Source organism: Bombina bombina, chromosome 1 (genome assembly GCF_027579735.1).
Source record: "Bombina bombina isolate aBomBom1 chromosome 1, aBomBom1.pri, whole genome shotgun sequence".
NCBI lineage: Eukaryota > Metazoa > Chordata > Amphibia > Anura > Bombinatoridae > Bombina > Bombina bombina.
Genome location: NC_069499.1, coordinates 1,494,768,879 through 1,494,796,597, shown reverse-complemented (window position 1 = coordinate 1,494,796,597; position 27,719 = coordinate 1,494,768,879). Strand labels below are relative to the sequence as shown.

At 41.7% G+C, this 27,719-nt stretch overlaps 1 protein-coding gene across 1 annotated transcript in view; it reads right to left on the bottom strand.

Annotated features, from left to right (window-relative positions):
- The window catches only part of RHBDL3 (rhomboid like 3), a 242,917-nt gene that overhangs the window by 45,182 nt on the left and 170,016 nt on the right, over positions 1 to 27,719 (bottom strand). Inside the window, exon 7 of the mRNA XM_053707554.1 lies at positions 1,957 to 2,057. Within this exon, the coding sequence (XP_053563529.1) occupies positions 1,957 to 2,057 (101 nt within the window). The remainder of the gene's footprint in view (positions 1 to 1,956; positions 2,058 to 27,719) is intronic.

Sequence of the window (27,719 nt, the reverse complement as noted above, 5' to 3'; positions counted from 1 at the left end):
GCGGTGATGTCGGGGAGCGGCGGAATAGGGGTTAATAACTTTTATTAGTGTTGGCGATGTCAGGAGCGGCAGATTAGGGCTTAATAACTTTATTATAGTGTCTGCGATGTTGAAGGGCGGCGGATTAGGGTTCTTTAGACTTGGGGATTATGTTATGGTGTTAGGTTTAAGCGTAACTTTTTTCCCCATAGACATCAATGGGGTTGCGTTACGGAGATTTTTCATTCCGCGATTGCAGGTGTTAGTTCTTTTTTTAACACTCCCCCATTGATGTCTATGGGGGAAAGCGTGCACGAGCATGTCAAATCAGCCCTTGGATTTTGTGTGATATAGAGCTTATCACCACCATATTGCACGCACAAGGAGGGTTTGCAGTAACTCGTAATGGTAGCGCTATGGAGGGTGAAATATCGCAACTTTTTTGGCGTTAGTTTCGCACCCTGTTTAGAGCAAAACTCGTAATCTAGGTGTAATTAAATTACTAAACCCCCTAACCTAACACCCCCTAAATTAACTCCAATTACCTAAATTAAAAAATACTAAGTTACAATTAAAATAAAAAAGCTAACATTACTTAAAAAAAACAAAAAACAATAAACCAAATGATCAAAAATAACAAAATTAAACCTAATCCCTATGAAAATAAAAAAGCCTCCCCAAAATAAAAACACCCTCTAATCTAATGCTAAACTACCAATAGCCCTTAAAAGGGCCTTTTGTAGGGCATTGCCCTAAGTTAAACAGCTATTTTACCTTAAAAAATACTAAGTCCCCTCTCTAACAGTAAAACCCCCTACCCACCAAACCCCCAAAATAAATAAACCTAACACTAAAAAAACTAAACTACCCATTGCCCCTAAAGTGGCATTTGTATGGGCATTGCCCTTAAAAGGTCATTCAGCTCTTTTATTGCCCTTAAAAGGGCATTCAGCTATTTTAAGAGTGCCCAATAAATCTCTAATCTAAAAAACAAAAAAACAAATCCTAAATCTAACCCCCAAATAGGTACTCACCGTTCCTGAAGTCCAGCGGAGAAGGTCCTGTTCCAGGCAGCGGTGAAGTCTTCTTCCAAGCGGCCGACCACTTCTTTCTTCATCCAGGACCAAGCCAGCGCGGAACGGAGATGAGCGCGGAGCAGGACCGGCGACCGCAGAACCATGGAGCGCGGAGGATCCTATTTGTACGATCGCCGTCGTACACCGAATAGTGAATTCAAGGTACGCGTTTAAATATGGCATCCCTTGCATTCCTATTGGTTGATTTGATTCTTCAAATTTAAATCGGCCAATAGGATGAGAGCTACTGAAATCCCATTGGCTGTTCAAATCAGGTAGGTTCAGATGCAGCAATGCTGATTGGTGGCTGCTGATTGGTGGCTGCACTTATATGGCTGTTGTAATTGATTCACCAGATGTGTTCAGCTAGCTCCCATTAATGCTTTACTGCTCCTTCAACAAAGGATACCAAGAGAATTAAGCACATTTAATAATAGAAGTCAATTTGAAAGTTGTTTATAACTGGATGCTTTGTCTGAATCATGAAATATTTTTTGGGGGTTTCATGTTTCTTTAATTGATTGACCAGCTAGTGTTTGTATCTGTTTAGTGACATTACTTGTTAACGTTATTTAATATGGCGGGAACTAATGTCAGGGTATATTGCCTATGCACAAAACCAATTCTACATCTTAAAACTTTTTGCCTGGGGGGTTTAGCAGGTCATTTTACCTGAATTTGATAAAATAGCTTTGAAAATGTATCAATAATTAAAATAAAAATTAGAAGAGGACTGGCACATGTTAACTATAGGGCCATTTTTTTAAAAAAAACAACTGATTATAAACATTATAATAAACATTATAATAAACATTATAATAAACATTATAAATGTTGGATTGTTATTGTGTCCAGCTGTCAATTATAAAGTAATAGCATCAGCATATTATTGAAATCTTACCATGACAATGTTTGCTAAATGAGCTGAAACCAGGGCATAAACTCCACCTGATGATCCCACTACTGGTGCAGTCATATCAGCCACTGAGACAGCCAGGGATCCTGGACAAAACACAAAACGCATCATTACTGAAGATGTTAAACAACAGAATAAAGAGGGACTTTGCTTCCAAAACACACTGCACGGCTCTAGAGTAGGGCAGCTACATAGTACAATGCTGCTAGCAGAAACTGCATTTGAATGGTTTTAGATAATTGTCCAAAATAATATTAGTGTCAAGATGTGCAGCAATAGAGAGTTTCTTGTTGTGCATATTTTCTGCACATCATTTTAAAAACAAAATTTATGCTTACCTGATAAATTTCTTTCTTTCTGGGCATGGAGAGCCCACAAATTCCAATTACTAGTGGGATATTCAACTCCTGGTCAGCAGGAGGAGGCAAAGAGTACCCCAGCAGAGTTGTTAAGTGTCACTTCCCTTCCCATAATCCCAGGTCATTCAGCCAAAGGAAAATGGAAAAAGAAGATAACACAAAGGTATAGAGGTGCCTGAGATCTCAAAACAAAACTAGCCATCGTAAATATTAAGGGCGGGTCGTGGACTCTCCATACCCGAAAGAAAGAAATTTATCAGGTAAGCATACATTTTGTTTTTCTTTCCTATGGCATGGAGAGTCCACAAATTCCAATTACTAGTGGGAACCAATACCCAAGCTAGAGGACACCTATGGAAAAGGAGGGAGAACAAGACAGGCGGACCTAAAACAAAGACACCACCACTTGAAGAACCTTTCTCCCAAAAGAGGCCTCCTCCAAGGCAAAAGTATCAAATTTGTAGAATTTGGAAAAAGTATGCAAAGAAGACCAAGTGGCCGGCTTGCATATTTGCTCTACCGAAACTTCATTTTTAAAAGCCCAGGAAGAGGAAACAGCCCTAGTGGAATGAGCCGTAATTCTCTCAGGAGGCTGCTGTCTAGCTGTCTCATAAGTGAACCGGATAACACTTCTCAACCAGAGAGAAATAGTAGTAGAAGTGGCCTTTTGACCCGTACCAGCAAAAACAACGAACAAGGCAGACAATTGCAAAAAATCTTTAGGAGCTTGTAAATAGAATTTGAGAGCATGCACAACATCCAGATTGTGTAACAGACGTTCCTTCTGAGAAGAAGGATTTGGACAAAAAGAAGGAACAACAATTTCTTGATTGATGTTGCAATCCGATACCACCTTAGGAAGAAATCCCAATTTAGTATGTAGAGTCACCTTATCTGCATAAAAAATAAGATAAGGGGGCTCATGTTGCAGAGCCAAATGTTCAGAAACTCTGCGAGCAGAAGAAATACCAAGTAGAAACAATACTTTCCACAATAACAACGTAATATCAACCAAATGCATGAGCTCAAACAGAGCCTGCTGCAAAACTTTAAGAACCAGGTTAAGACTCCAAAGAGGAGCAACAGGTTTAAACACAGGCCTGATTCTGATCAAAACCTGAACAAAAGATTGAACATCTGGTATATCTACCAGACGTTTGTGCAAGAGAATAGACAGTGCAGAAATCGGACCCTTTAGAGTACTGACTGACAAACCCTTCTCCAGGCCCTCCTGAAGAAAGTAAAGAATGCGAGGAACCCTCACTCGACTCCAAGAGAAATTATTTGATTCACACCAATATAGGTATTTACGCCATACCTTATGGTAAATCTTACGAGTAACTGGCTTATAAGCCTGAAGCATAGTATCAATGACTTTCTCGGAAAACCCACGCCTAGCCAAGATTAGGCATTCAATCTCCAAGCAGTCAGCTTCAGAGAAGCTAGATTTGGGTGGAGGAAGGGACCCTAAAGTAGAAGGTCCTTTCTCAGAGGCAGCTTCCAAGGGGGAAGAGATGACATCTTCACCAGATCCGCAAACCAGATCCTGCGAGGCCAGACAGGAGCTATTAGAATCACTGATGCCCTCTCCTGTTTGATACAAGCAATGACTCGAGGAAGGAGAGCAAATGAGGGAAACAGGTATGCCAGACTGAAGTTCCAAGGAACCGCCAGAGCGTCTATCAGAACGGCTTGAGGATCTCTTGATCTTGAACCGTACTTTGGAAGCTTTGCATTCAGACGAGGCGCCATAAGATCCAATTCTGGAACCCCCACCTGACAGTTATCATTGTGAAAACCGTTGGGTGGAGAGTCCACTACCCAGGATGAAAGGTCTGCCTGCTCAGAAAATCCACTTCCCAGTTGTCCATCCCTGGGATGTGGATGGCAGAGAGGAGAAAATGGTGAGACTCCGCCCACTCTAGGAATGCGAGTCACCTCCTTCGTTGCTAAGGAGCTCCGAGTGCCTCCCTGGTGATTGATGTATTCCACCGAGGTGATATTGTTCGATTGGAATCTGATAACCAGACTAAAGCTAGTTGAGGCCAGGTTATTAAAGCATTGTAAATTGCTCTCAATTCCAGAATGTTTATGGGAAGCGAAGACTCCTCTCGAGTCCAAAGACCCTGAGCCTTCAGAGAGCCCCAAACAGTTTCCCAGCCTAAAAGGCTGGCGTCAGTGGTCACAATCACCCAGGATGGCCTCAGGAAGCATGTACCCTGAGATAGATGATCCTGCGAGATCTACCACACTAGAGAGTCTCTTGATAGGGTATCCAGAACTATCCTTTGAGATAGGTCCGAGTGGTCTCCATTCGATTGCCTGAGCATGCATAACTGTAGTGGTCTCAGATGGAACCAAGCAAATGGAATGATGTCCATGGACACAACTATTAGACCAATTACCTCCATACACTGAGCCACAGATGGACGGGTAGATGACTGATGTGCAAGGCAAGACGCCAAAATGTTGGATTTTCTGACATCTGTTAGAAAAATCTTTATGGATAGAGAATCTATAATTGTTCCCAGGAAACACACCCTGGTGTCACTAACTAGGGAACTCTTTTCGAGATTCACTTTTCACCTGTAGGAACGAAGAATAGATAACAGCATCTTTGTGTGAAATTTTTCTAACTGAAAAGATGGCGCTTGTACCAAGATGTTGTCCAGGTAAGGTGCCACCGCTATACCTTGAGATCTGACCACCGCTAGCAAGGCCCCCAGGACCTTCGTAAAGATTTGAGGGGCCGTATCAAGGCCAAAAGGAAGAGCCACAAACTGGAAATGTTTGTCCAGAAATGCAAACCGAAGGAATTGATGGTGTTCCCTGTGAATGGGAATAAGTAGATACGCATCCTTCAGGTCTATGGGCGTCATGAATTGACCTTCCTGTACCAATGGAAGGATGGAACAAATAGTTTCCATCTTGAAGGATGGAGCCTTGAGAAATTTGTTGAGACCCTTGAGGTCTAGAATTGGCTGATAAGTACCCTCCTTTTGAGGACTAGAAACAGATTTGAATAGAATCCTAGACCCCGTTACTTTACAGGAACTGGAACAATCACTCCCAGGGCAGATAGGTCTCTTATGCAGTTTAAGAAGGCCTCTCTTTTCACCTGGTTTGCAGATAACCTTGACAGGAGAAATCTGCCCCTGGGGGGACAAGACTGGAAGCCTATTTTGTATCCCCGAGATACTATTTCCAAGGCCCAAGGATACAGAACATTGCATATCCATCCTCTCGAAAAAGAAACAGCCTGTCCCCCACTTGATCCAAAACAGGGTCAGGGGCGGCTCCTTTATGCCGATTTTGACTCAGTAGTCTTGCTTTCCCTTATTCCAAGGTTGACCGGACCTCCAAGAGGTTCTGGTTTGCTCCGATTAGAAAAGGAAGGAGAAGACCTCTGTCCTTTAAAATTATGAAAGGAATGAAAATTAGAATTCTGGTGACCCTTAGGTCTATTCTTTTTGTCCTGCGGTAAGAAAGATCCCTTTCCCCCTGTAATTTCGGAAATTATTTCAGCCAGACCAGGACCAAATAAAGTCTTACCCCTGTAAGGTAAAGACAGAATTTTAGACTTAGAAGACACATCTGCTGACCAAGATTTTAACCACAGAGCCCTGCAAGCTAAAACAGCAAGGCTAGAAATCTTGGCTCCCAGTCTAAGCACTTGCATGTTTGCATCACAAATGAAAGTATTGGCTAACTTAAGAGCTTTGATCCTATCCTGAATCTCCTCTATAGTAGTTTCCTCCGTGATCAGGTCAGACAAGGCATTGCACCAATAAGATGCCGCCCCCGCTACTGTAGCAATACTTGCAACAGGTTGCCGCTGCAATCCCTGATGAATGTACATCCTTTTTTAAGTAAGCTTCTAGCTTCTTATCCATGGGATCCTTGAAGGAACAACTATCTTTAATAGGAATAGTAGTTCTTTTGACTAAAGTAGAAATAGCTCCTTCTACCTTAGGCACTGTGCGCTACGAGTCCCGAATAGAGTCTGCTACCGGAAAAATTTTTTTAAAGGCAGGGGAGGGGTAAAAGGGAATTTCTGGCTTTTCCCATTCCTGAGCTATAATTTCCATCATATGGTCCCAGTGGAACCGGAAACACTTCCACTGACGAAGGAACCTCATATACTCTATTGAGTTTACTAGACTTTTTTGGATTCTCAGCAACAGCTGAATCTGAGTCATCCAAAGTAGCAAGTACCTCCTTCAGAAGTAACCGGAGGTGTTCAAGTTTAAATCTAACATTAACCTCCTCTGAGTAAATTTCTCCGCTATAGAGTCAGAATCTGGGATTTCACCCTCAGATGCTACTGAGGTATCCTCATCCTCAGATAATTGGGATAGACTAACACCTTAGAGTCAGAACTCTTACCCAGAGAAACATGTTTAGACTTCCTTTTCCTCTTACCAGTAACTGGGAAAGCTGACAAAGCTGCAGAAACTGCAGAAGTGATCTGTGCAGCAAAATCCCCTGGTAAATAGACCCCCCCAGTAGGAAATTGAGAGGAACTGCAGGGCACTGCCTGAGAAGCTTAAGACTTCTGAGGGGAAAGCTGAGGCATTGCTAGACAACACTATCATGAGAGACAGAGGGCTCAGAGAGAGACATCTTATCTTATCTTTAAACATTAAGGGGCGTATTTAAAAATGTGTGAGCGGACATGATACGAAGTAGCATATCATGTCCACCGCACATCGATAAATGCCGACAGCATACATTGTCAGCATTTATCATTGCACCAGCAGTTCTTGTGAACTGCTGGTGCAATGCCGCCTTCTGCAGATTTGTGGCCACTAGCAGGGGGTGTCAATCAACCTGATCGTATTCGATCGGGTTGATTTCTGTCTGCGGCCTCAGAGCAGGTGGACAAGTTATGGAGCAGCGATCTTTAGACCCGCACTTTATAACTTCTGCAAGGGGCCTCAAGCTCCATACGGAGCTTGATAAATATGCCCTAAAACTTTATTTAAACATGTAGAGCAAAACTGTACAGGAGGAATTATTTTAGCCTCCAAGCAAAGTAAACATTTATCAAATGACTCATTTTCAGTATTAGTGTCCATAATTGGGTTTTGGTTCCTTTAACAACAATTAAGGAAAAATATCCCAATATAAATAATTTGTATTACCTTATATGCAACAAATAAAAGAATACCAGTTAACTTATGCACCTTACCCTTCCAGAATGTGCTATCCCACTGGCACTGAAACCGGACACACCCGGAATAAATGTCCTTCAAGATTACACTTTCTTATTCAATCTGTATCACCAAAGCTGCAGCCCACTCTAAAAAACTCTGTAGACTAGAGCTGTCACCTCCGCACTAGCCGCGGCCAAACTCCGATCTGATCGGAGAAGCCAAAACCGGAAGTGCAGAGGAGAACAGAGAAAACTGCGCCACAGTGCTAAATAGAAATGGCGCAAAAACAAGCAGCAGAAAGCTGTAACAGCGAGTGGAATAAACAGTAGTGAGTTGTCAATGGCTATCTTAAAAAACGAGTGCCCCACAGTCTCATAGGTCTCTCTATACACTGTCCAAGCCCCAAACAATAAAGAATGACCCCCTTTAGCCTCACATAACCAGCAGTACCCTGTAAGAAAATATTTTCCTCTGAATTATTTCCACAAAAGGATTAACCCTTTTAGTGCCGGTAACCTAGAAGGGAAAGCACTTACCTGTGGTCCTGTTCTGTCAGACAGGAACTGTTTTGTTAGGTGTGGTAGATTCCTCCACTTCTACCAGGGACCTGTAGAAAGGAAAGAACAGAGTAACCAATCCTAAATTCCTATAATAGGGGTAGCAATAATGTTAGAAATTAAGCAAATACCACCTTGTCGTCTTCTAACTGCTAATAGCCACCATTACTCGACATGGGCACAGCTTGACCCCAATCCTTACTTGCAGGGAAAAGTACCCATAAGGATTAAAAGTCTTCAGACGCCATCTTCACATCCTCCCTTGACAGAGGCAAAAAGAATGACTGGGGATTATGGGAAGGGAAGTGACACTTAACAGCTCTGCTGGAGTACTCTTTGACTCCTCCTGCTGGCCAGGAGTTGAATATCCCACTAGTAATTGGAATTCGTGTACTCTCCATGCCCTAGTAAAGAAAATAGTGTTTTAATGACATCAAAAGTACAATAAGTGAAATGTATCCGCTACTTTTACTTCACATTAACTGACTGTCAGTTTGTTACGCTATAGGACACTAAAAGGTAATAATGATTAATAATGATTCAGATGTAGTGTATAATGATAAAAAAAAAAAAAACAGAAAAAAAACTTTCCAATTTACTTGTATTATCAAATTTACTTAATGGTCTTGGTATCCTTTGCTGAAAAGCAGGTAGGTAAGCCCAGGAGTATGCACATGTATAGAGCACTATATGGCAGCAATCTTGCAAAAATTGATTTAACCGTGTTATACATTGTGCAAACATTACTGCCATCTAGTGCTCAAGCCCTCTTGCTAAAAAGGACATGAAACTGCTGGGTACAACTACAGTAACATTACTACTCACCATACTATTGCATTATTACAGAATCCAGCTACTAAAGCTCGGCCATCTTGTATCTCACGTATTGTTGCTTCCTGTTACAGAAGCAGTGCACTTTTACAGATCTGTGATGTTACTGACTTTTCTGACAGTTGTGTCTTTCACTTCAGTTTAGCTAACATAATAGAGAGCAAAAGTGTAACAGTTTAAAAGTTACATAACAAAAATATCCTCCAAGATGGCGGCGCCCAGTGTGAAGATACAGAGCTTCACTAACTGATATTTGTAAGGGGTTAAAATAAGTGAAAAGATGGAAAATACAGTGGGGCTCTGACATTCCAGCATGGAAATTGCTCTCTTTCTCTTATCAGAGCATTCTGAATCCTCCTCGTTTTCTTAAGTCACCACTCATTCGACAATGGGAATCTTCTTTCTCGATGAATCTACCCATCGCCTATATGGAGAAAAGCTGTCACTTTGACTAAGAAGGCCATCCACTGCATTACCCTCTATTTACTTTATATTAAAGTGCTTTTACAAAGGCATCTCACCCCATTAGGTTATTTAAAATATCCCATTCTAGCTCGACCAAATGTTGGAGAGGATGTGATGACCTAGGGACACCCCTTCACATGCCCAGTAATTACCCCATTATGGTGTACAATGTTTTGCTACTGTTCCTCCAAACAGATTCCTCTAACTTTGTCTGCTAGTGCGGGATTATTTCATATTTTCCCCAATAAGTTCTTTTGTGTCTATCTCTTCCTGGCTCAAAACTGGTTGCAACAAACTTCTCCTTTTCTGGTCACAGGTGGTAGATACCTTACATTACCTTAAACCTATGGAATCTTATGTGTCCCAGATTAATAATTCAGTTAAAACCCAACATCTAGTTTGGGAGTATGGACCATCATAACCTATAAACCATACTTGACAGTGAGATGGTTAAATCACTAAGTAATAAAAGCACATATATTCTTTTTTCTCTCTTCTTCTTTTCTTCCTCTCACATCCTCCTTATAATTCTCTCTCACCCAGCAGGGTGACTTTTTACTTAAATTGTCTTATTATCCGCACTTAAATCTTTTCACCTCAACTATTTTTGATGCATAGGTGTTGATTAAAAATGACAACTACTGATCTTATACATCAGGTAAATGCTGTTACATGAGTCTAAAGCAAACTTATTCTTGTTGGGATTTTATTTTTTTTAGCTTTAAAGGGACGGACTACTCCAGAATTGTTATTGTTTAAAAAGATAGATAATCCCTTTATAACACATTCCCCAGTTTTGCATAACCAACATGGTTATATTAATATACTTTTCACCTTGTGATTATCTTGCATCTAAGCCTCTACAGACTTCCCCCTTCTGCATACTTCCCCTAATCAGTGTTCTCTCATAAGTAACTCTACGGGCATGAGCACAATGTTATCTATATGGAACACATAAACTAATGCCCTCTAGCTGTGAAAAACTGTCAAATACATTGAGATAAAAGGCAGCCTTCAAGGGCTTAGAAATTAGCATATGAACCTACCTAGGTTTAGCTTTCGACTAAGAATACCAAGAGAACAAATCAAATTCAAAGTTGTTTAAAATTGCATGCCCTATCTGAATCATGAAAGTTTAATTTTAACTAAACTGCCCCTTTAAACCATACATATTACTGTCAATTAAATTAATTGGAGGTAAGTTTGGCTTTTTCAAGCCTCTTATATTAGTATATTATCTTTGTTGTGCATACTTGGATTACCTTGTATTCAAGATATTGTGCTGTCAATATATGCCTTAATAAAAACTATCGGCTAGATTACGAGTTTTGCGGTAAGAGGGGTACAGTTGCTAACTTGCACGTTATTGTCACCGCTCACTTACCTACAGCCCTGGTATTACAGGTTTTCATAAACCCGGCGTTATTAGGCAAGAAGTGAGCGTAGAGCAAAATTGTGCTCTATACCGCACTCCAATACCAGCGCTGCTTAAGTCAGCGGTGAGCTAGTTGTATGTGCTCGTGCACGATTTCCCCATAGACATCAATGGGGAGAGCCGGCTGAAAAAAAGCCTAACACCTGCAATAAAGCAGCGTAAAGCTGCGTAACGCAGCCCCATTGATTCCTATAGGGAAACAAATTTTATGTTTACACCTAACACCCTAACATGAACCCCGAGTCTAAACACCCCAAATCTTACACTTATTAACCCTTAATATGCCTCTCCCGATATCGCAGACACCTACATTATACTTATTAACCCCTAATCTGCTGCCCCAACATCGCCAACACCTACATTATATTTATTAACCCCTAATCTCCCGCCCCCAATGTCGCCGCAACCTACCTACATTTATTAACCCCTAATCTGCCACCCCTAACATCGCTGCCACCTACCTTAATTTATTAACCCCTAATATGCCGTCCCCAACGTCGCCGCCACTATACTAAAGTTATTAACCCCTAAACCGCTGCACTCCCGCCTCGCAAACACTAGTAAAATATTATTAACCCCCTAATCTGCCGCCCCTAACATCGCCGCAACCTACATTACAGTTATTAACCCCTATTCTGCCGCCCCAAATGTCGCCGCCACTATACTAAAGTTATTAACCCCTAAACCTAAGTCTAACCCTAACACCCACTAACTTAAATATAATTAAAATAAATCTAAATAAAACCTACTATTAAAAACTAAATAATTCCTATTTAAAACTAAATACTTACCTGTAAAAAAAAAACCCTAAGCTAGCTACAATATAACTAATAGTTACATTGTATCTAGCTTAGGTTTTATTTTTATTTTACATGCAAGTTTGTATTTATTTTAACTAGGTAGAATAGTTACTAAATAGTTATTAACTATTTACTAACTACCGAGCTAAAACAAATACAAATTTACCTGTAAAATAAAACCTAACCTGCCTTACACTAACACCTAACCTTACACTACAATTAAATAAATTACCAAAATTAAATACAATTAACTAAATTAAATACAAATACCTAAAATACAAAAAAAAAACCAATAAATTACACAAAATAAAAAAAATTGCAAGATATTTAAACTAATTAAACCTAATCTAATAGCCCTATCAAAATAAAAAAGCCCCCCCCAAAATAACTCCCCCCTAGCCTAAACTAAACTACCAATAGCCCTTAAAAGGGCCTTTTGCGGGGCATTGCCACAAAGAAATCAGCTCTTTTACCTGTAAAAAAAAATACAAACACCCCCCCAACAGTAAAACCCCACCACCCACACAACCAACCCCCCAAATAAAAACTAAAAAAACCTAAGCTCCCCATTGCCCTGAAAAGGGCATTTGGATGGGCATTGCCCTTAAAAGGGCATTTAGCTCTATTGCTGCCCAAACCCTAACCTAAAAATAAAACCCACCCAATAAACCCTTAAATAAACCTAACACTAACCCCTGAAGATCCACTTATAGTTTTGAATAGCCGACATCCATCTTAAATGAAACCGGGAGAAGTCCTCATCTAAGCGGCAAGAAGTCCTTAACGAAGCCGGGAGAAGTCTTCATCCAAGCCGGCAGAAGTGGTCCTCCAGACGGGCAGAAGTCTTCATCCAGACGGCATCTTCTATCTTCATCCATCCGGCGAGGAGCGGGTCCATCTTCAAGACATCCGGCGCCGAGCATCCTCTTTTTTACGACAACTCCCGACGAATGAAGATTCCTTTAAGTGACGTCATCCAAGATGGCGTCCCTTAGATTCCGATTGGCTGATAGAATTCCATCAGCCAATCGGAATTAAGGTTGAAAAAATCCTATTGGCTGATGCAATGATTGGATCAGCCAATAGGATTGAGCTGGCATTCTATTGGCTGATTGGAACAGCCAATAGAATGCAAGCTCAATCCTATTGGCTGATCCAATCAGCCAATAGGATTGAAGTTTAATCCTATTGGCTGATTGCATCATCCAATAGGATTTTTTCAACCTTAATTCCGATTAGCTGATAGAATTCTATCAGCCAATTGGAATCTAAGGGACGCCATCTTGGATGACGTCACTTAAAGGAACCTTTATTCGTCGGGAGTCGTCTTAAGAAGAGGATGCTCAGCGCTGGATGTCTTGAAGATGGACCCGCTCCTCGCCGTATGGATGAAGATAGAAGATGCCGTCTGGATGAAGACTTCTGCCCGTCAGGAGGACCACTTCTCCTGGCTTGGATGAAGACTTCTCTCGGCTTCGTTTAGGATGGATGTCGGCTCTTCAAAACTGTAAGTGGATCTTCAGGGGTTAGTGTTAGGTTTTTTAAGTGTTTATTGGGTGGGTTTTATTTTTAGGTTAGGGTTTGGGCAGCAATAGAGCTAAACGCCCTTTTAAGGGCAATGCCCATCCAAATGCCCTTTTCATGGGAAGCTTACATTTTTTAAGTTAGGTTTTTATTTGGGGGGTTGGTTGTGTGGGTGGTGGGTTTTACTGTTGGGGGGTTTGTTGTATTTTTTTTACAGGTAAAAGAGCTGATTTCTTTGGGGCAATGCCCCGCAAAAGGCCCTTTTAAGGGCTATTGGTAGTTTAGTTTAGGCTAGGGATTTTTTTTTATTTTGGGGGGGCTTTTTTATTTTGATAGGGCTATTAGATTAGGTGTAATTAGTTTAAATATCTTGTCATTTGTTTTTTACTTTGTGTAATTTAGTGTTTTGTTTTTTTTGTAATTTAGGTATTTGTATTTAATTTAGGTAATTGTATTTAATTTAGGTAATTTATTTAATTGTAGTGTAAGGTTAGGTGTTAGTGTAAAACAGGTTAGGTTTATTTTACAGGTAAATGGGTATTTATTTTAGCTCGGTAGTTAGTAAATAGTTAATAACTATTTACTAACTATTCTACCTAGTTAAAATAAATACAAACTTGCCTGTAAAATCAAAATAAAACCTAAGCTAGATACAATCTAACTATTAGTTATATTGTAGCTAGCTTAGGGTTTATTTTACAGGTAAGTATTTAGTTTTAAATAGGAATTATTTAGTTATTAATAGTAGGTTTATTTAGATTTATTTTAATTATATTTAAGTTAGGGGTGTTAGGGTTAGACTTAGGTTTAGGGGTTAATAACTTTAGTATAGTGGCGGCAACATTGGGGACGGCAGATTAGGAGTTAATAAATTAAGGTAGGTGGCGGCGATGTTAGGGAAAGCAGATTAGGGGTTAATAATATGTAACTAGTGTTTGCGATGCAGGAGTACGGCGGTTTAGGGGTTAATATGTTTATTCTAGTGGCGGCGATGTCCGGAGCGGCAGATTAGGGGTTAATAATTTTATTTTTGTGTTTGCGATGCGGGAGGGCCTCGGTTTAGGGGTTAATAGGTAGTTTATGGGTGTTAGTGTACTTTTTAGCACTTTAGTTATGAGTTTTATGCTACAGCTTTGTAGTGTAAAACTCATAACTACTGATTTTAGAATGCGTTACGAATCTTGCAGGATAGGCTGTACCGCTCACTTTTTGGCCTCCAAAAAAAAGCTTGTAATATCGGCGCTATGGAAGTCCCATTGAGAAAAGACTTTACGAAAATTGCGTAAGTTAATTTGCAGTACGGCCAAAAAAGTGTGCGGTACAGCTGTACCTACAAGACTCGTAATAACAGCGGTAGTGAAAAAGCAGCATCATGAGCCTTAACGCTGCTTTTTTTTTTTTTACTCATTACGCAAAACTCGTAATCTAGCCGAATGTGAAAAAAAGTGAAAATCTTTGAAGCGCTCAACATGAACAGGATGAAAAACAATAGCATGGTGTTTAGTAACACTGATACTGCAGTTGTACTCAACAGTTTCATATCCCTTTAATAAAGGCCATTGTAAAAATTGGGTCCATATTTCACATTTTTATATCCTTATAACTATCCATTCCAGCACTGTGAAAGAGTTAATTGTTGTGTCCCATATTTCATTGTATGATACTTAGGGCTCCAATTATAAACTTCCGAGCCCCGTCGGCTGCAGGTTCGCATGAGCGCACTACGCCCCCTGTTATGTGTCAAATGTCAATCCCCCTGGACTTTTCCAACCGGGGAGATTAGCGGCTGTGTGCGAGCAGGGGGTGGGGTTGCACACTTCAACTGGTGTGCAATGATAAATGTGATGGCAGTCGGACAGGGCGAATATGCTATTGTCATGCGACCCTATGTTTCACTATAGATACCCTTGCAAAATAAAAATAAGAACTTTTAATCAACTACGTAAATTTTTCTGAGCATTTTACCCAAATTTGTTTTCGGATTGTGAATGCAGCCAAATTCCCTTTTCTTTCAAAATATTTTTTTTTTTTAACCAAAAATTATATATTTTTTTAACATAAATTAATTTGAAATGGATTGATATAAAACGTGTATGTGTCTATAATTACCTATTTAAGTGACTAAAATAAATAGTTTACCTAATATAGATTAAAAAATACCATGTGAAAACTTGCTCCTTGTTTTCAACACGTTTTGGAAATTGAGCGCATGACAAATTTTTCCTTAAAATAGATTCTGAATATTACCCATGTTGCTATGTAACAAACTATGTAAAAATAATTTGCATGTAATTTCCTTGCTTGCTGGAAATTATACAGATGTTTCCAAGCAAACATCCTTCAGTGTTTCCTCTGCTAAGGAAGAAAATATCAGAAGAAAGGTACTACATATAGGTATCAATCTCATGGGCACTTTTATTCTGCCATAACAGTTAAAATATTTATATTTAATAATAAAAAGAGTGTATGTTCTCACTTGGTCTTTGTTGGTGTTTATTTAATTTATGGAATTGTTTAAAGGGACAGTAAACCTCAAAAATAATGTTATATAATTCTGCACATAGTGCAGAATTATATAACATTATATTAGCCTTATCTGTATAAAACGTAATATTCCCTTTGAATTTTAAAAAAACCCGGCTGTTTTACAGACCCGCTCTCTGTGCTCTTCTGAGCAGGTCTGTTTTATTCACACAGCGCATCGGGCCAGCTGTATAGTCACAGCCCGGCCCGACCGCGCCATAACACTAAGCGCAGCTCGCTCCTGCTCTGTCTGACAGCAGGAGTGAGCTGCACTGTGTATAATGGCGCGGAGAAATGATAGATTATTATACAAATTATAGAAATTATAGATAGAAATTATACTATACCATATAATAGAATAGAAAAGAAAAGGGGGTATGAAACAAATATCAGACATTATCCAATTATATATCATCTCAGTCACAATATATAGGAAACTCCCTGTTCAGGTTTTGGCTTTCTTCTTAGGGATCTTGGACCAGTTGGATTTTCGTGATGTTACTTGAATGTTTGGATTCTCATTTTGCTGCTGCGATGAGGATAGGTTTTGTTGTATCTCTGGTGTCTCCAGTTCCAGGTATTTGCAAACTTCTGGTATATCTTCCACTGACTTCAGTGTTATCATCTTGTCTTCTTTGGTTATATATAGAGCAAAAGGGAAACCCCATCTGTACATTATACTGTGTTTCCTCAGAAGAGATGTAAGAGGCCAAAGAGATTGTCTTCATTCACGAGTCCTAAAGCACAAATCCTGGGAAAACTGGACAACGTTGCCTTGAAACTTAAACGTCGGATGTTGTCTTGCTGCCCACATTATGCATTCTTTATCAGGATATCTGAGTAGCTTAAAGGGATACTGAACCCAAATTGTTTCTTTCATGATTCAGATAAAGCATGCAATTTTAAGCAACTTTATCATTTACTCCTATTATCAATTTTACTTCATTCTCTTGAGATTTTTATTTGAAAAAGAAGGTATCTAAGCTAAGGAGCCAGACAATTTTTTGGTTTAGTACACTGGACAGCACTTGTTTATTGGTGGGTGAATTTATCCACCAATCAGCAAGAACAAACCAGGTTGTTCACCAAAAACGCCAACAATTTGGCTTTTTCAAAGGGGCTAAGCATTTTTTAATCAGGCTACATTATTTCTAGACCGAAGGGATAAGTAATCACAATTGTAAACACGCAGCGAAAGTTGGCGCATCTGATTCACTTCAGAATATATCCCTTAGAGTCATACAATATATTTAAATAATGTTTTGAATGAGTGTGGAATATGACTGGTTGACGGCTTTAGTATATATTGCAGCATGATGTCTAACACAATTCTAGCATAATCGTTTAACTACCCTTTCTATGAAGTAGCTATTATCAAGATACAGAATATAATTGTAAAGTCCTTACAATCCTGTAGTACTGCGAATAGACTAAAGTTTAGTAGCCGTTTATAGAACCTTATATAACGGGAGAAAGTAGACATATGTAAGCCGGATATACTGCGGATGTGTGCGTGTATATATAGGCCTGATACAATTCAATTCTACTAGTACATTCATCATAACAGAAATACAACAGTATATAGCAAGTTATTGCTGAATAAAGATATATTTTTTGATTTGTACTAATAGATATGATCAAGGATATTTAAGGGCGTACAATAGCATAATATATATGAATGTATCGCATAACCCTGAGTAGGTTATTCTAAACAGTAGACTTAAAGATAATAGCATGTTTATGATTATGTTAACCTATACCAACTCACATTATATTATATGAGTGTCACTATTAATCTATATTAATAAATTACTATTGCTGACACCTAAAGCAAATGAACTCCAGTATAGCACGATTATGTATCATATAGATAATCCAACTATGGATTAAAACCCACATCCTTATTAGTAGCATTCTTCAATTCATAGCCTGATACACTCCTCAGTGTTTTTAAAGTTGTATACTTTTTTAAAAGTTATATTTTAATTTTCCATATCTCCGCCGTTCCACAGTATATTATTGCTTTTTAATCTAACAGCCAAAGAGGAATGAGAGTGCTACACATGTGTACAATATTCTGGAGTTAGCGGTATTCCGTTTGTTAAAACATAACTTTTAATTCATTCATATAAAAAATATAAATACTACAACAAAACATCCATTCATATGAATGAATTAAAAGTTATGTTTTAACAAACGGAATACCGCTAACTCCAGAGTCTGGGCATCAGAGTGCTATATGCATACTTTTTGGTGGATAACTCTTGTCCACTCTTTCTAGTCTTAAATTAACCTATGCAGAGCACCAACCCACATACAAAAAAATAGTATACCAGAGCACAAACGTACACTAAATAGTCAATGAGCCACCATATTATCAAGATACAAGTGGGGACTGCCAATTTTAGTGCCATTGTTACCTTTTTGTTTTCACATGCGTACAATATTGTCAGTCTTGTACTGATTTTCGACTTTTTAATTCTGTACACAGCACCCCTGCCAGCAAATAAATTTATTTACTGATCTTATCATCTAAAAGCAGAATAAAGCTATAAATTATAGGCGTTCCTTACTTTTATTATTTAGTAGTGCCATTAGTACCCCCTTTTTTCTCTACTCACTTTCAAGCGTGTACGATCCGGCTCTCAACCGCATTTCAGCGGTTACTGTGGTTTCTCATTTCTGTTTCTGCTGCTTCTCTCGTCCGGTTCTAGGGTATGTAGCCCTGCAATGTCAAATCTTTTGATGTGCACAGAGTGGCGGTTTGCAGTAGCTAGGCATCAAAGACTGTGAATCTTCCGGTCCGCAAAACGGCTTTGTATCTTGTGATCGTTTTCAATAAATCACTCCCAGCACCTCACTCCATTTTCCCACTGATCTTCATTAGCTTTTGTGGCTGATGTAGTGGAGTATTGCCACCTTTTAATCACAATACTGCTCGGAGCTCCGGTCTCACACAACCATCCCAGTGCACAGTTAGGCTCCGCCCCATCTGTAGATGTTTATATATGTGTACGTATATATTAATGTATTTATGTGTGTATATATGTATTGACAGACATATACACATATAAACACATATATATTTACACACACACACATATATATATATATATATATATATATATATATATATATATATATAAATAGACATATATATAAGTGCATTAGAGCCCTTTGCCACTAAGTAGATGAAAAGATGTAAAAACATATATATGCAATATTCATTTTTAATAAATATGTTAACTATGTAGTTACTGTAAATATTTCACATTTGCTAATGCTAATATGCTATGTTGTTTGCGTAATAGGTGTTTTTTTCACAACTGACTTCTATGGGGAATGCGAAAATGCAATCGTGTTTGTACGATCTCGGGTGTTTTTTCTACTTTTTTTTTCTCCATTGATTTCTATGGGGGAATACATGCATGCAAACGCAAAAACTTAAATTAGGTTTTTTGCGCTATTCGGGTTACCGCTGTTACGCCGGGTCGCTCTAGCCATTGCTAGGGGAGCAGCGTCTCCTTCCCTGCTCATTGCCAGGGGTTGTGTTGGGTCCAGATGCATGTGGTGCTGACGTCATTGCCGCACGCTCCTCTCTCTCTGATGCCGGTCCGGAGGCTGGTGGCACGAATCCTGTGTCTATGTAAGTGTATTCACAACGATCTATCTCTGCCCAAGTATAGGTGTTACTTTGTGTGCTCCTGGGTGTGATAGATTGTTGCTACTAATTGCCTGTTAATCCCCTTAATTGCTGGATTGATATACTGCTGCTGAACTCTACCTGTCTGACTACTCTGCCTCTTAAACCCCTTAATTGCTGGACTGCTTTATTGTTGCCAAACCCTGCCTGTCTGACCATTCTAGTGGTTTGCCCTTGGACTGCTTTACCATTGCCGAATCCTGCCTGCCTGACCATTCTAGTGGTTTGCCCTTGGACTGCTTTACCGTTCTTGAATCCTGCCTGCCTGACCATTCTAGTGGTTTGCCCTTGGATTGCTTTACTGTTGCCAAACCCTGCCTGCCTGATCATTCAAGTGGTTTACCTTGTACTGCTCTACCATAGCCGCTGAAGACTATTCTGCCTGTGGTGAGTGCCGCCTTCCTCATCTTACTAACTTTCTCTGCTCTGCCCTATCTTTCCGGCTCGACGCTGGGATAACAAGACTACTGGCTGAGTTCAGTCTGATAGAGGAGTATCCCACGAGCATTATATTATACTTGGGCCATGGAGCCAGATGAGGTGGCCCAAGCAGTTTATCTTCAGGGACAGATGTTGGGAACCCATACCACACAGTTGCAGAATATGGATTCCAAGTTAGAGGCTATTACCGCTCAACTCTCCTTACTAATTACAGCGAGGAATAACGCTCCTGTTGTTCCACCGCCAGTCTCTACTCCTAGTACTGCGATTTCTTCCTCTGCTTCTGGAAGTATAACCAGATACCTTTGCCTGACAAGTATGAAGGTACTACTGATTGCAGGGGTTTTCTTAACCAATGCAGGCTGCATTTCCACAATGATCCTCAAACCTTTCAGTCTCACCAGTTAAGGGTCACCTTTACCTTTCCCTTACTGAAAGACAAGGCTCTAGCCTGGGTCTCTCCCCTTTTGGAACAGAACGCTCCACTCCAGCATGATGTTGATGATTTCATTTCTGCATTATCTTCTGTGTTTGGGACTTCTGGCCGTACCTCTGCTGCAGAATTTTCCCTCCTGGACCTCCGCCAGGGCAATAGAACTGTGGCACAATTTGCCATTGAGTTTCGCACCTTGGCACTTGAAAGGCAGCCTTTAGGAGTGGTCTGCATGAACGCATAAAAGATGAACTCACTTATCGTGATATTCCTTCGTCTTGGATGACTTTATAACACTTTGTATCAGTCTGGACTCTCGCTTCTAGGAAAGACAAGCTGAAAGAGACGAAACTAGGAGGGTCCTTCCCTCCCGTTCTCCTATTCGTCTGGTTTCTGCAGTATCCTCTACCTTTTCAACTTCTCCAGCCACCCCAGTAGAGAAACCCATGGATCTTTCCTCTTTCAAACCCACAGAGTCTGAAAGACAGAGAAAAAGGAGATTGAGACTATGCTTTTATTGTGGTTATAACTCCCACCAACTAAAGAACTGTGACATTTGTCGGGGAAAAGCCAATGCTTAGGGGATAACACTGGGGTACCTCTAAGCATGATCTCTACTAAATCCCCTCATTCCACTCGGATTCTGGTACCTGTAACCCTTACCTTCCTTCTGAATACAGTCCACAGTCAAGCCTTCATTGATTCAGGGGCAGCAGGAAACTTTCTGGACCACCGTTTTATGATTCAAGCTGGTTTACCTCTTCTGCAGAAAAGACATTGTCTCAAAATAACTACTCTGGATGGCACCCCCTTTGGTTCAGGGTTAATCCATTTTGAGTCAGCACCCCTGACTGTGGGAGTCCTTCATACCGAACATCTGCAGTTTGAGGTCATTCATTCCCCAGCACAGCCTGTCATCCTTGGTCTTCCTTGGCTTCGGGTACACAATTCACAGTTCGACTAGGCTGAGGGACAACTGGCCTCCTGGGGTACCTCCTGTTTCCACTCCTACCTTGCTAAAGTCACTCCTCTGCTCCGCATCCACATAGCCAGTATACAGACTCCTCCAAACCTTCCATCAGTATATGCAGACTTTGCAGATGTGTTTGAGAAAAAAGCAACCGACGTGCTGCCACCCCACCACCCTTATGACTGCAAGATTGACCTCTTTCCCGGAGCCCCACTTCCTAAAGGGAGGACTTATCCACTCTCCAAAGCTGAAACCAAATCTATGGAGGAGATAAAGGTTTCATTCGCCCTTCCTCCTCTCCTGCTGGGGCAGGCTTCTTTTTTGTCATTAAGAAGGATGGTGGGCTCATACCCTGGTCCCTGCATCAACTACAGGGCCTTGAACAACATAACTATCAAGAATAGTTATCCCATTCCTTTGATCACCAAACTGTATGACTCACTCCAGGGTGCTCGCTTCTTCACCAAGCTGGACTTACGTGGGGCATACAATCTGATTCATATTTTTCTAGACCATGAATGGAAGACTGCCTTTAACACAAGGTCTGGGCATTACGAATACCTTGTAATGCCCTTTGGGCTGTGTTACGCCCCTGCAGTCTTCCAGGCATTTGTCAACTATGTCTTCCGTGACCTCCTCAACCGCACTGTCATCGTCTATCTGGATGACATGCTTGTTTTCTCTTCCACTTTAGAGGAGCATCATAAACACGTGAGACAGGTTCTTCTACGTCTCAGAGAAAATTCTTTGGTAGCCAAACTAGAAAAATGTGAGTTTGATCAAGTTCAGATCCAATTCCTTGGTTATGTCATCTCGAAGGAGGGTTTTGCCATGGATCCTGCTAAACTTACCACAGTTCTAGAATGGCCTCAACCTACTTCTTTAAAGGAATTACAGAGGTTCTTAGGGGTTCTCCAATTATTACCGCAAGTTTATAAAGAACTTTTCTCAAACAGTCGCTCCTCTTTCTGAATTGACAAAATGGAACAAAGACTGTAAACATTGGCCTCCTGAAGCCATAAATGCCTTCTCTTGTCTGAAAAAGGCTTTCTGTTCTGCCTATGTGCTTCGCCATCCTGACCTACAGTTCACTTTAGAGGTTGATGCCTCCAAGATAGGGGGTGGAGCAGATCATTTGACTTCCAAGTCACACCCTGTAGCCTTTTTTTCTAAACTCTTTACTCCTGCTGAGAGGAATTACGATGTGGGTCATCATGAACTCTTAGCTATTAAGATGGCTTTGACTGAATGGCGTCATTAGTTAGAGGGCACCGCCAATTCCATTCAGATTCTCACCGACCATAAGAATCTGACTTACCTAGAGATTGCTCATCGACTCAATCCTCGACAGGCCAGGTGGGCCTTGTTCTTTTCCTCTTTTAACTTTGTGGTCTCTTATCTTCCTGGAACCAAGAACAAGAAGGCGGACGCCCTATCCTGTCAGTTCCCTCACTCAAGTGACTCCTCTGAAACTCCTATTGAGCACATCATACATCCCTCCTGTGTGGTTGCTCAACTAAATACCACCCTTCAGCAAAGATTGCAACATGCCCAGTTTAGTAAACCTCCTGGAGCCCCCGTGGCCCCTGATATCCTCTTTGTATCTCTGAACCTACGTACCCCTGTGCTATCCTGGGCTCATGATAATAAACTCTCGGGACATCCTGGTTTGACTAGGTCTTTTAAGCGTCTTTCCCAACATGTATGGTGGCCTACTATGAAATCGGATGCTCAGGATTATGTTAAAGCCTGCACAACTTGTGCTTCCAACAAAACTCCCAGATCCTTGCCTCCTGGCTTGCTCCAACCATTGTCCATTCGCAAACAACCATAGACACACATAACAATAGATTTCATTGTGGACCTCCCTCCTTCTGACCACCAGACAGTTATCTAGGTTGTGGTGGATCGCTTTTCCAGACTGGCTCATTTTGTACCCCTAACCAAACTGCCTTTGGCCCAAGAATTATCGGCTCCTTTTCTCTTGCTTGTGGTACGACTTCATGGCATTCCAGTGACTATTGTTTCCAACAGAGGTCCACAATTTATCTCTACCTCTTGGAGAGCCTTTTGTAAGTTGATTGGAACCACTGTTTCCTTGTCTTCTGGCTACCATCCTTAGACCAATGGACTAACTGAGAGAGTAAACCAGGATCTCGAAGTCTATCTTAGAGCCATACCAACTGGTCTGAGTTGTTACCCCTAGCTGAGCTGGCAAGAAACACTCATTGGCACTCTTCTCTTTGATGTTTTCCATTTCAAGCCGCAGCAGGATATCAACCTCGTGTCTTCCCTCTTTCTGCTCAGTCCACTGGGGTTTCTGTTGCAGACCGACAGGTTACTGAACTCACCACTCATTGGCAACGTATTCGCTCTCAGCTACGTTCAGCTGTCTCTAGATATTAGAAGTTTGCTGATCGTCATAGAGCTTCTGTATGTGCCATCCCAGTGGGTGAACGTGTTTTGGTCATCTACGTCAACCCTGTCACAAATTAGTGCCTAGGTTTATCGGCCCTTACAAGGTCCTGAAAAGACTGTCTCCTGTTGCCTAAAAAGTGGCCTTGCCCAAAACCCTGCGCATACACTCAGTCTTCCACATCTCACTACTCAAGTCTTACATCAAGAATAGATACACCCGTCTCCAAGCTCCTCCTCCTCCGCTCCTGGTCCGTGGTGACCCTGAATATAAGGTAGCTAAGATCCTAGACTCCAGATACAGGCGCAGACGACTGCAGTATCTGATACATTGGAAGGGTTACTCTGTGGCAGATCATTCCTAGGTTCCTACCCGTGATGTGCATGCTCCACCTTTGGTCTCCAGATTCCATGCTGCTCATCCTTTGAGGCCGACTCCGGTTCCCGGAGGGAACCCTTGAGAAGGGGGCTATGTCATGCCGCGCCGCTCTAGCCGTTGCTAGGGGCGTCTCCTTCCCTGCTCATTGCCAGGGGTTGTGTCGGGTCCAGATGCGTGCAGTGCTGACGTCCTCACTGCAGGCTCCTCTCTCTCTGATGCCGGTCCAGATGCTGGTGGCGCGAATCCTGAGCCTATGTAAGTGTATTCACAACGATCTATCACTGTACAATTATAGGTGTTACTTCGTGTGCTCCTGGGTGTGATAGATCGTTGCTACTAATTGCCTTTTTGTGTATAAACCCTGCCTGTCTGACTACTCTGCCTGTTAAACCCCTTATTTGCTGGATTGATATACTGCTGCTGAACTCTGCCTGTCTGACTACTCTGCCTGTTAAACCCCTTAATTACTGGACTGCTTTACTGTTGCGAAACCATGCCTGTCTGACCATTCTAGTGGTTTGCCCTTGGACTGCTTTACTGTTGCTGAATCCTGCCTGCCTGACCATTCTAGTGGTTTGCCCTTGGATTGCTTTACTGTTGCCAAACCCTGCCTGCCTGACCATTCTAGTGGTTTGCCCTTGGACTGCTTTACCGTTGCCAAATCCTGCCTGCCTGACCATTCTAGTGGTTTGCCCTTGGACTGCTTTACCGTTGCCGAATCCTGCCTGCCTGACCATTCTAGTGGTTTGTCCTTATATTGCTTTACTGTTGTCAAACCCTGCCTGCCTAACCATTCTAGTGGTTTACCTTGGACTGCTCTACCGTAGCCGATCAAGACTACCCTGCCTGTGGTGAGTGCCGCCTTCCTCATCTTACAAACTTTCTCTGCTCTCGGAAATTCCCTATCTTTCCAGCTCGATGCCGGGATAACAAGACTACTGGCCGAGTTCGGTCTGATAGAGGAGTATCCCACGAGCATTACAACTGCTTACGCAAAATACGTTTTTTTTGGAACTTGTAATACAAACGCAACCTGATTAGCGCAAAAGCTTAACTCTAGCTGAATTTCCGCGATTGCAAAAAATTAGATACCGCGCCACTAGTAATCTAGCACTTTTTTTTACAGTATAATAAATTCACATAACACAGTGTATACACGTGTAATATACACACAATCCCCCAGCTACTATAGGTTTATTATTCATGTCCTAGTTATACTATTGTATTGTAACAGAAGAGGTTATGTTTTGATTGACACATGTAAATGATATTGTCTAAAGGTATCATTTACATTACACCTTCAATCCAGGTGGAAATGCTGCTTTTCAAAGCATCACCTCCCACAGAGAAGTATAGTAAACAACCTCTTGGTGAAACTGTCTTCAAACACTGATTTCAGCCCTTTATAACTTTTTCAGGCAATCTCAGCCAATCACATTTTGAAGTATCTCTGTTATCACAATGATTTTAATATTGGGGTGTTAGAGAGAATAATGGAAAATGAACATTTTAGTACATTTTAATTCATATAATTCATAGGATTTTTAAAGTGTACTTTTAATACAATATTTATTTTAAAACTACTAATTGTAATGTATGTCTCTTCTTTACATGCAGAAATATAGGCCACACCCCTTAGTTATACACACAGCTATAAAGGTAAGATTTGCCTTTAGAGAATCACTTGTAGGACCTTGCAGCACTGACATATCTTTCTAAGCGGAGAGCTTTAGGTCCTGATTATTTAAAGTTCTCTGGGATTGGGAGAATCTGTAAAAAATCAAATCAGCACTATAATGAAACAATATTGAATTGGAGCATGCCATTTTTCAACTATAATGGCCCTTTAAAACAGTTTTTACCCTGAGAACAATGTTTTTTTTTACAAAGGGGTGTTTCCCCCATTTCATTATGTGATAGGGATGCATGTCACTAGGCTCACAAAAAAAAATCATGATTAAAAATTTATATGAAATGAATATATGAAATATTGATATGGCATTAAAAATTGTAACAATTTGTTTCTGAAAAATATCATACTTTATGTAAAAATTAAAACTCATTGAAATTACTCTCGCACAAAAACACTGTGGGCAAGATTAGAAGTTGCGTGACAAATAGAAAAAAGAATCACAAAAACCCTTATCTGTTGCGCAAAGCCCATGACGTATTCTTCTCGAAAAGTGTACATGAAAATGCAAATATTTCATATTGTGAAACTGTTTTCGCAACAAAATATGTTCTATTTAATTTGAAATAGTGGGCGTGGCCGACGTGAAGGGGGCGTGCATGTCCATAAAGGCGCGTGGTCGGGCATGAAGGAGGTGTGGCTTGGTGCGGTCAAGAGATAGAGAGGGGAGAGAGACAGAGAGGAGGGGAGAGAGAGAGTGGAGAGGGGGAGAGAGAGAGAGGAGAGGGGAGAGAGAGAGAGGAGGAGAGGGGGGGAGAGAGAGAGGAGGGAAGAGAGAAGGAGGGGGAGAGAGGGGGGGAGAGAGAGAGGGGGGAAGAGAGAGAGAGGAGGGGAGACAGAGAGGGGGGAGAGAGCGCAAAAGAGATGGGGGAGAGAGAGCAAAAGAGAGGGGGGGAGAGAGCGCGAAGAGAGGGGGGAGAGAGCGCAAAAGAGAGGGGGAGAGAGAGCAAAAGATGGGGGAGAGAGAGAGAGCACCACAGAGAGGGGAGAGAGAGAGCAAAAGAGAGGGGGGAGAGAGCGCAAAAGAGAGGGGGGGGAGAGAGAGAGAGAGCAAAAGGGGGGAGAGAGAGAGCACAAAAGAGAGGGGGGAGAGAGAGAGGGGAGAGAGAGAGGAGAGGGGGGAGAGAGAGAGAGGAGGGGGGAGAGAGAGAGAGGAGAAGGGGGGGAGAGAGAGAGGAGGAGGGGGGGAGAGAGAGAGGAGGAGGGGGGAGAGAGAGAGGAGGGGGGGAGAGAGAGAGAGGAGGGGGAGAGAGAGGAGGGGAGGGAGAGAGAGCTCAAAAAAAAGGGGGAGAGAGCGCAAAAGAGATGGGGAGAGAGCTCAAAAGAGAGGGGGAGAGAGAGCGCAAAAGAGAGGGGGAGAGAAAGCAAAAGAAAGGGGGGGAGAGAGCGTGAAGAGGGGGAGAGAGAGAGAGCGCAAAAGAGAGGGGAGAGAGGGAGAGCACAAAAGAGAGGGGGGAGAGAGAGAGAGCAAAAGAGAGGGGGGGAGAGAGCACAAAAGAGAGGGGGAGAGAGCGCAAAAGAGAGGGGGAGAGAGAGAGAGCGCAAAAGAGAGGGGGAGAGAGAGAGAGCAAAAGAGGGGGAGAGAGAGAGAGCACAAAAGAGAGGGGGGAGAGAGAGAGGGGAGAGAGAGAGGGGGAGAGAGAGAGAGAGAGAGAAGGGGAGAGAGAGAGAGGGGGGGAGAGAGCTCAAAAGAGAGGGGGGAGAGAGCTCAAAAAAGATGGGGAGAGAGAACGCAAAAGAGATGGGGAGAGAGAGCGCAAAAGAGATGGGGAGAGAGAGAGAGTGCAAAAGAGAGGGGGAGAGAGAGCAAAAGAGAGGGGGAGGGAGAGCGCAAAAGAGGGGAGAGAGAGCGCAGAAGAGAGGGGGGAGAGAGAGAGCAAAAGAGAGGGGGGAGAGAGAGCAAAAGAGAGGGGGGAGAGAGACAGCAAAAGAGAGAAGGGGGAGAGAGAGAGCAAAAGAGAGGGGGGAGAGAGAGAGAGCAAAAGAGGGGGGGAGAGAGAGCGCAGAAGAGAGGGGGGAGAGAGAGAGCAAAAGAGAGGGGGGAGAGAGAGCAAAAGAGAGGGGGGG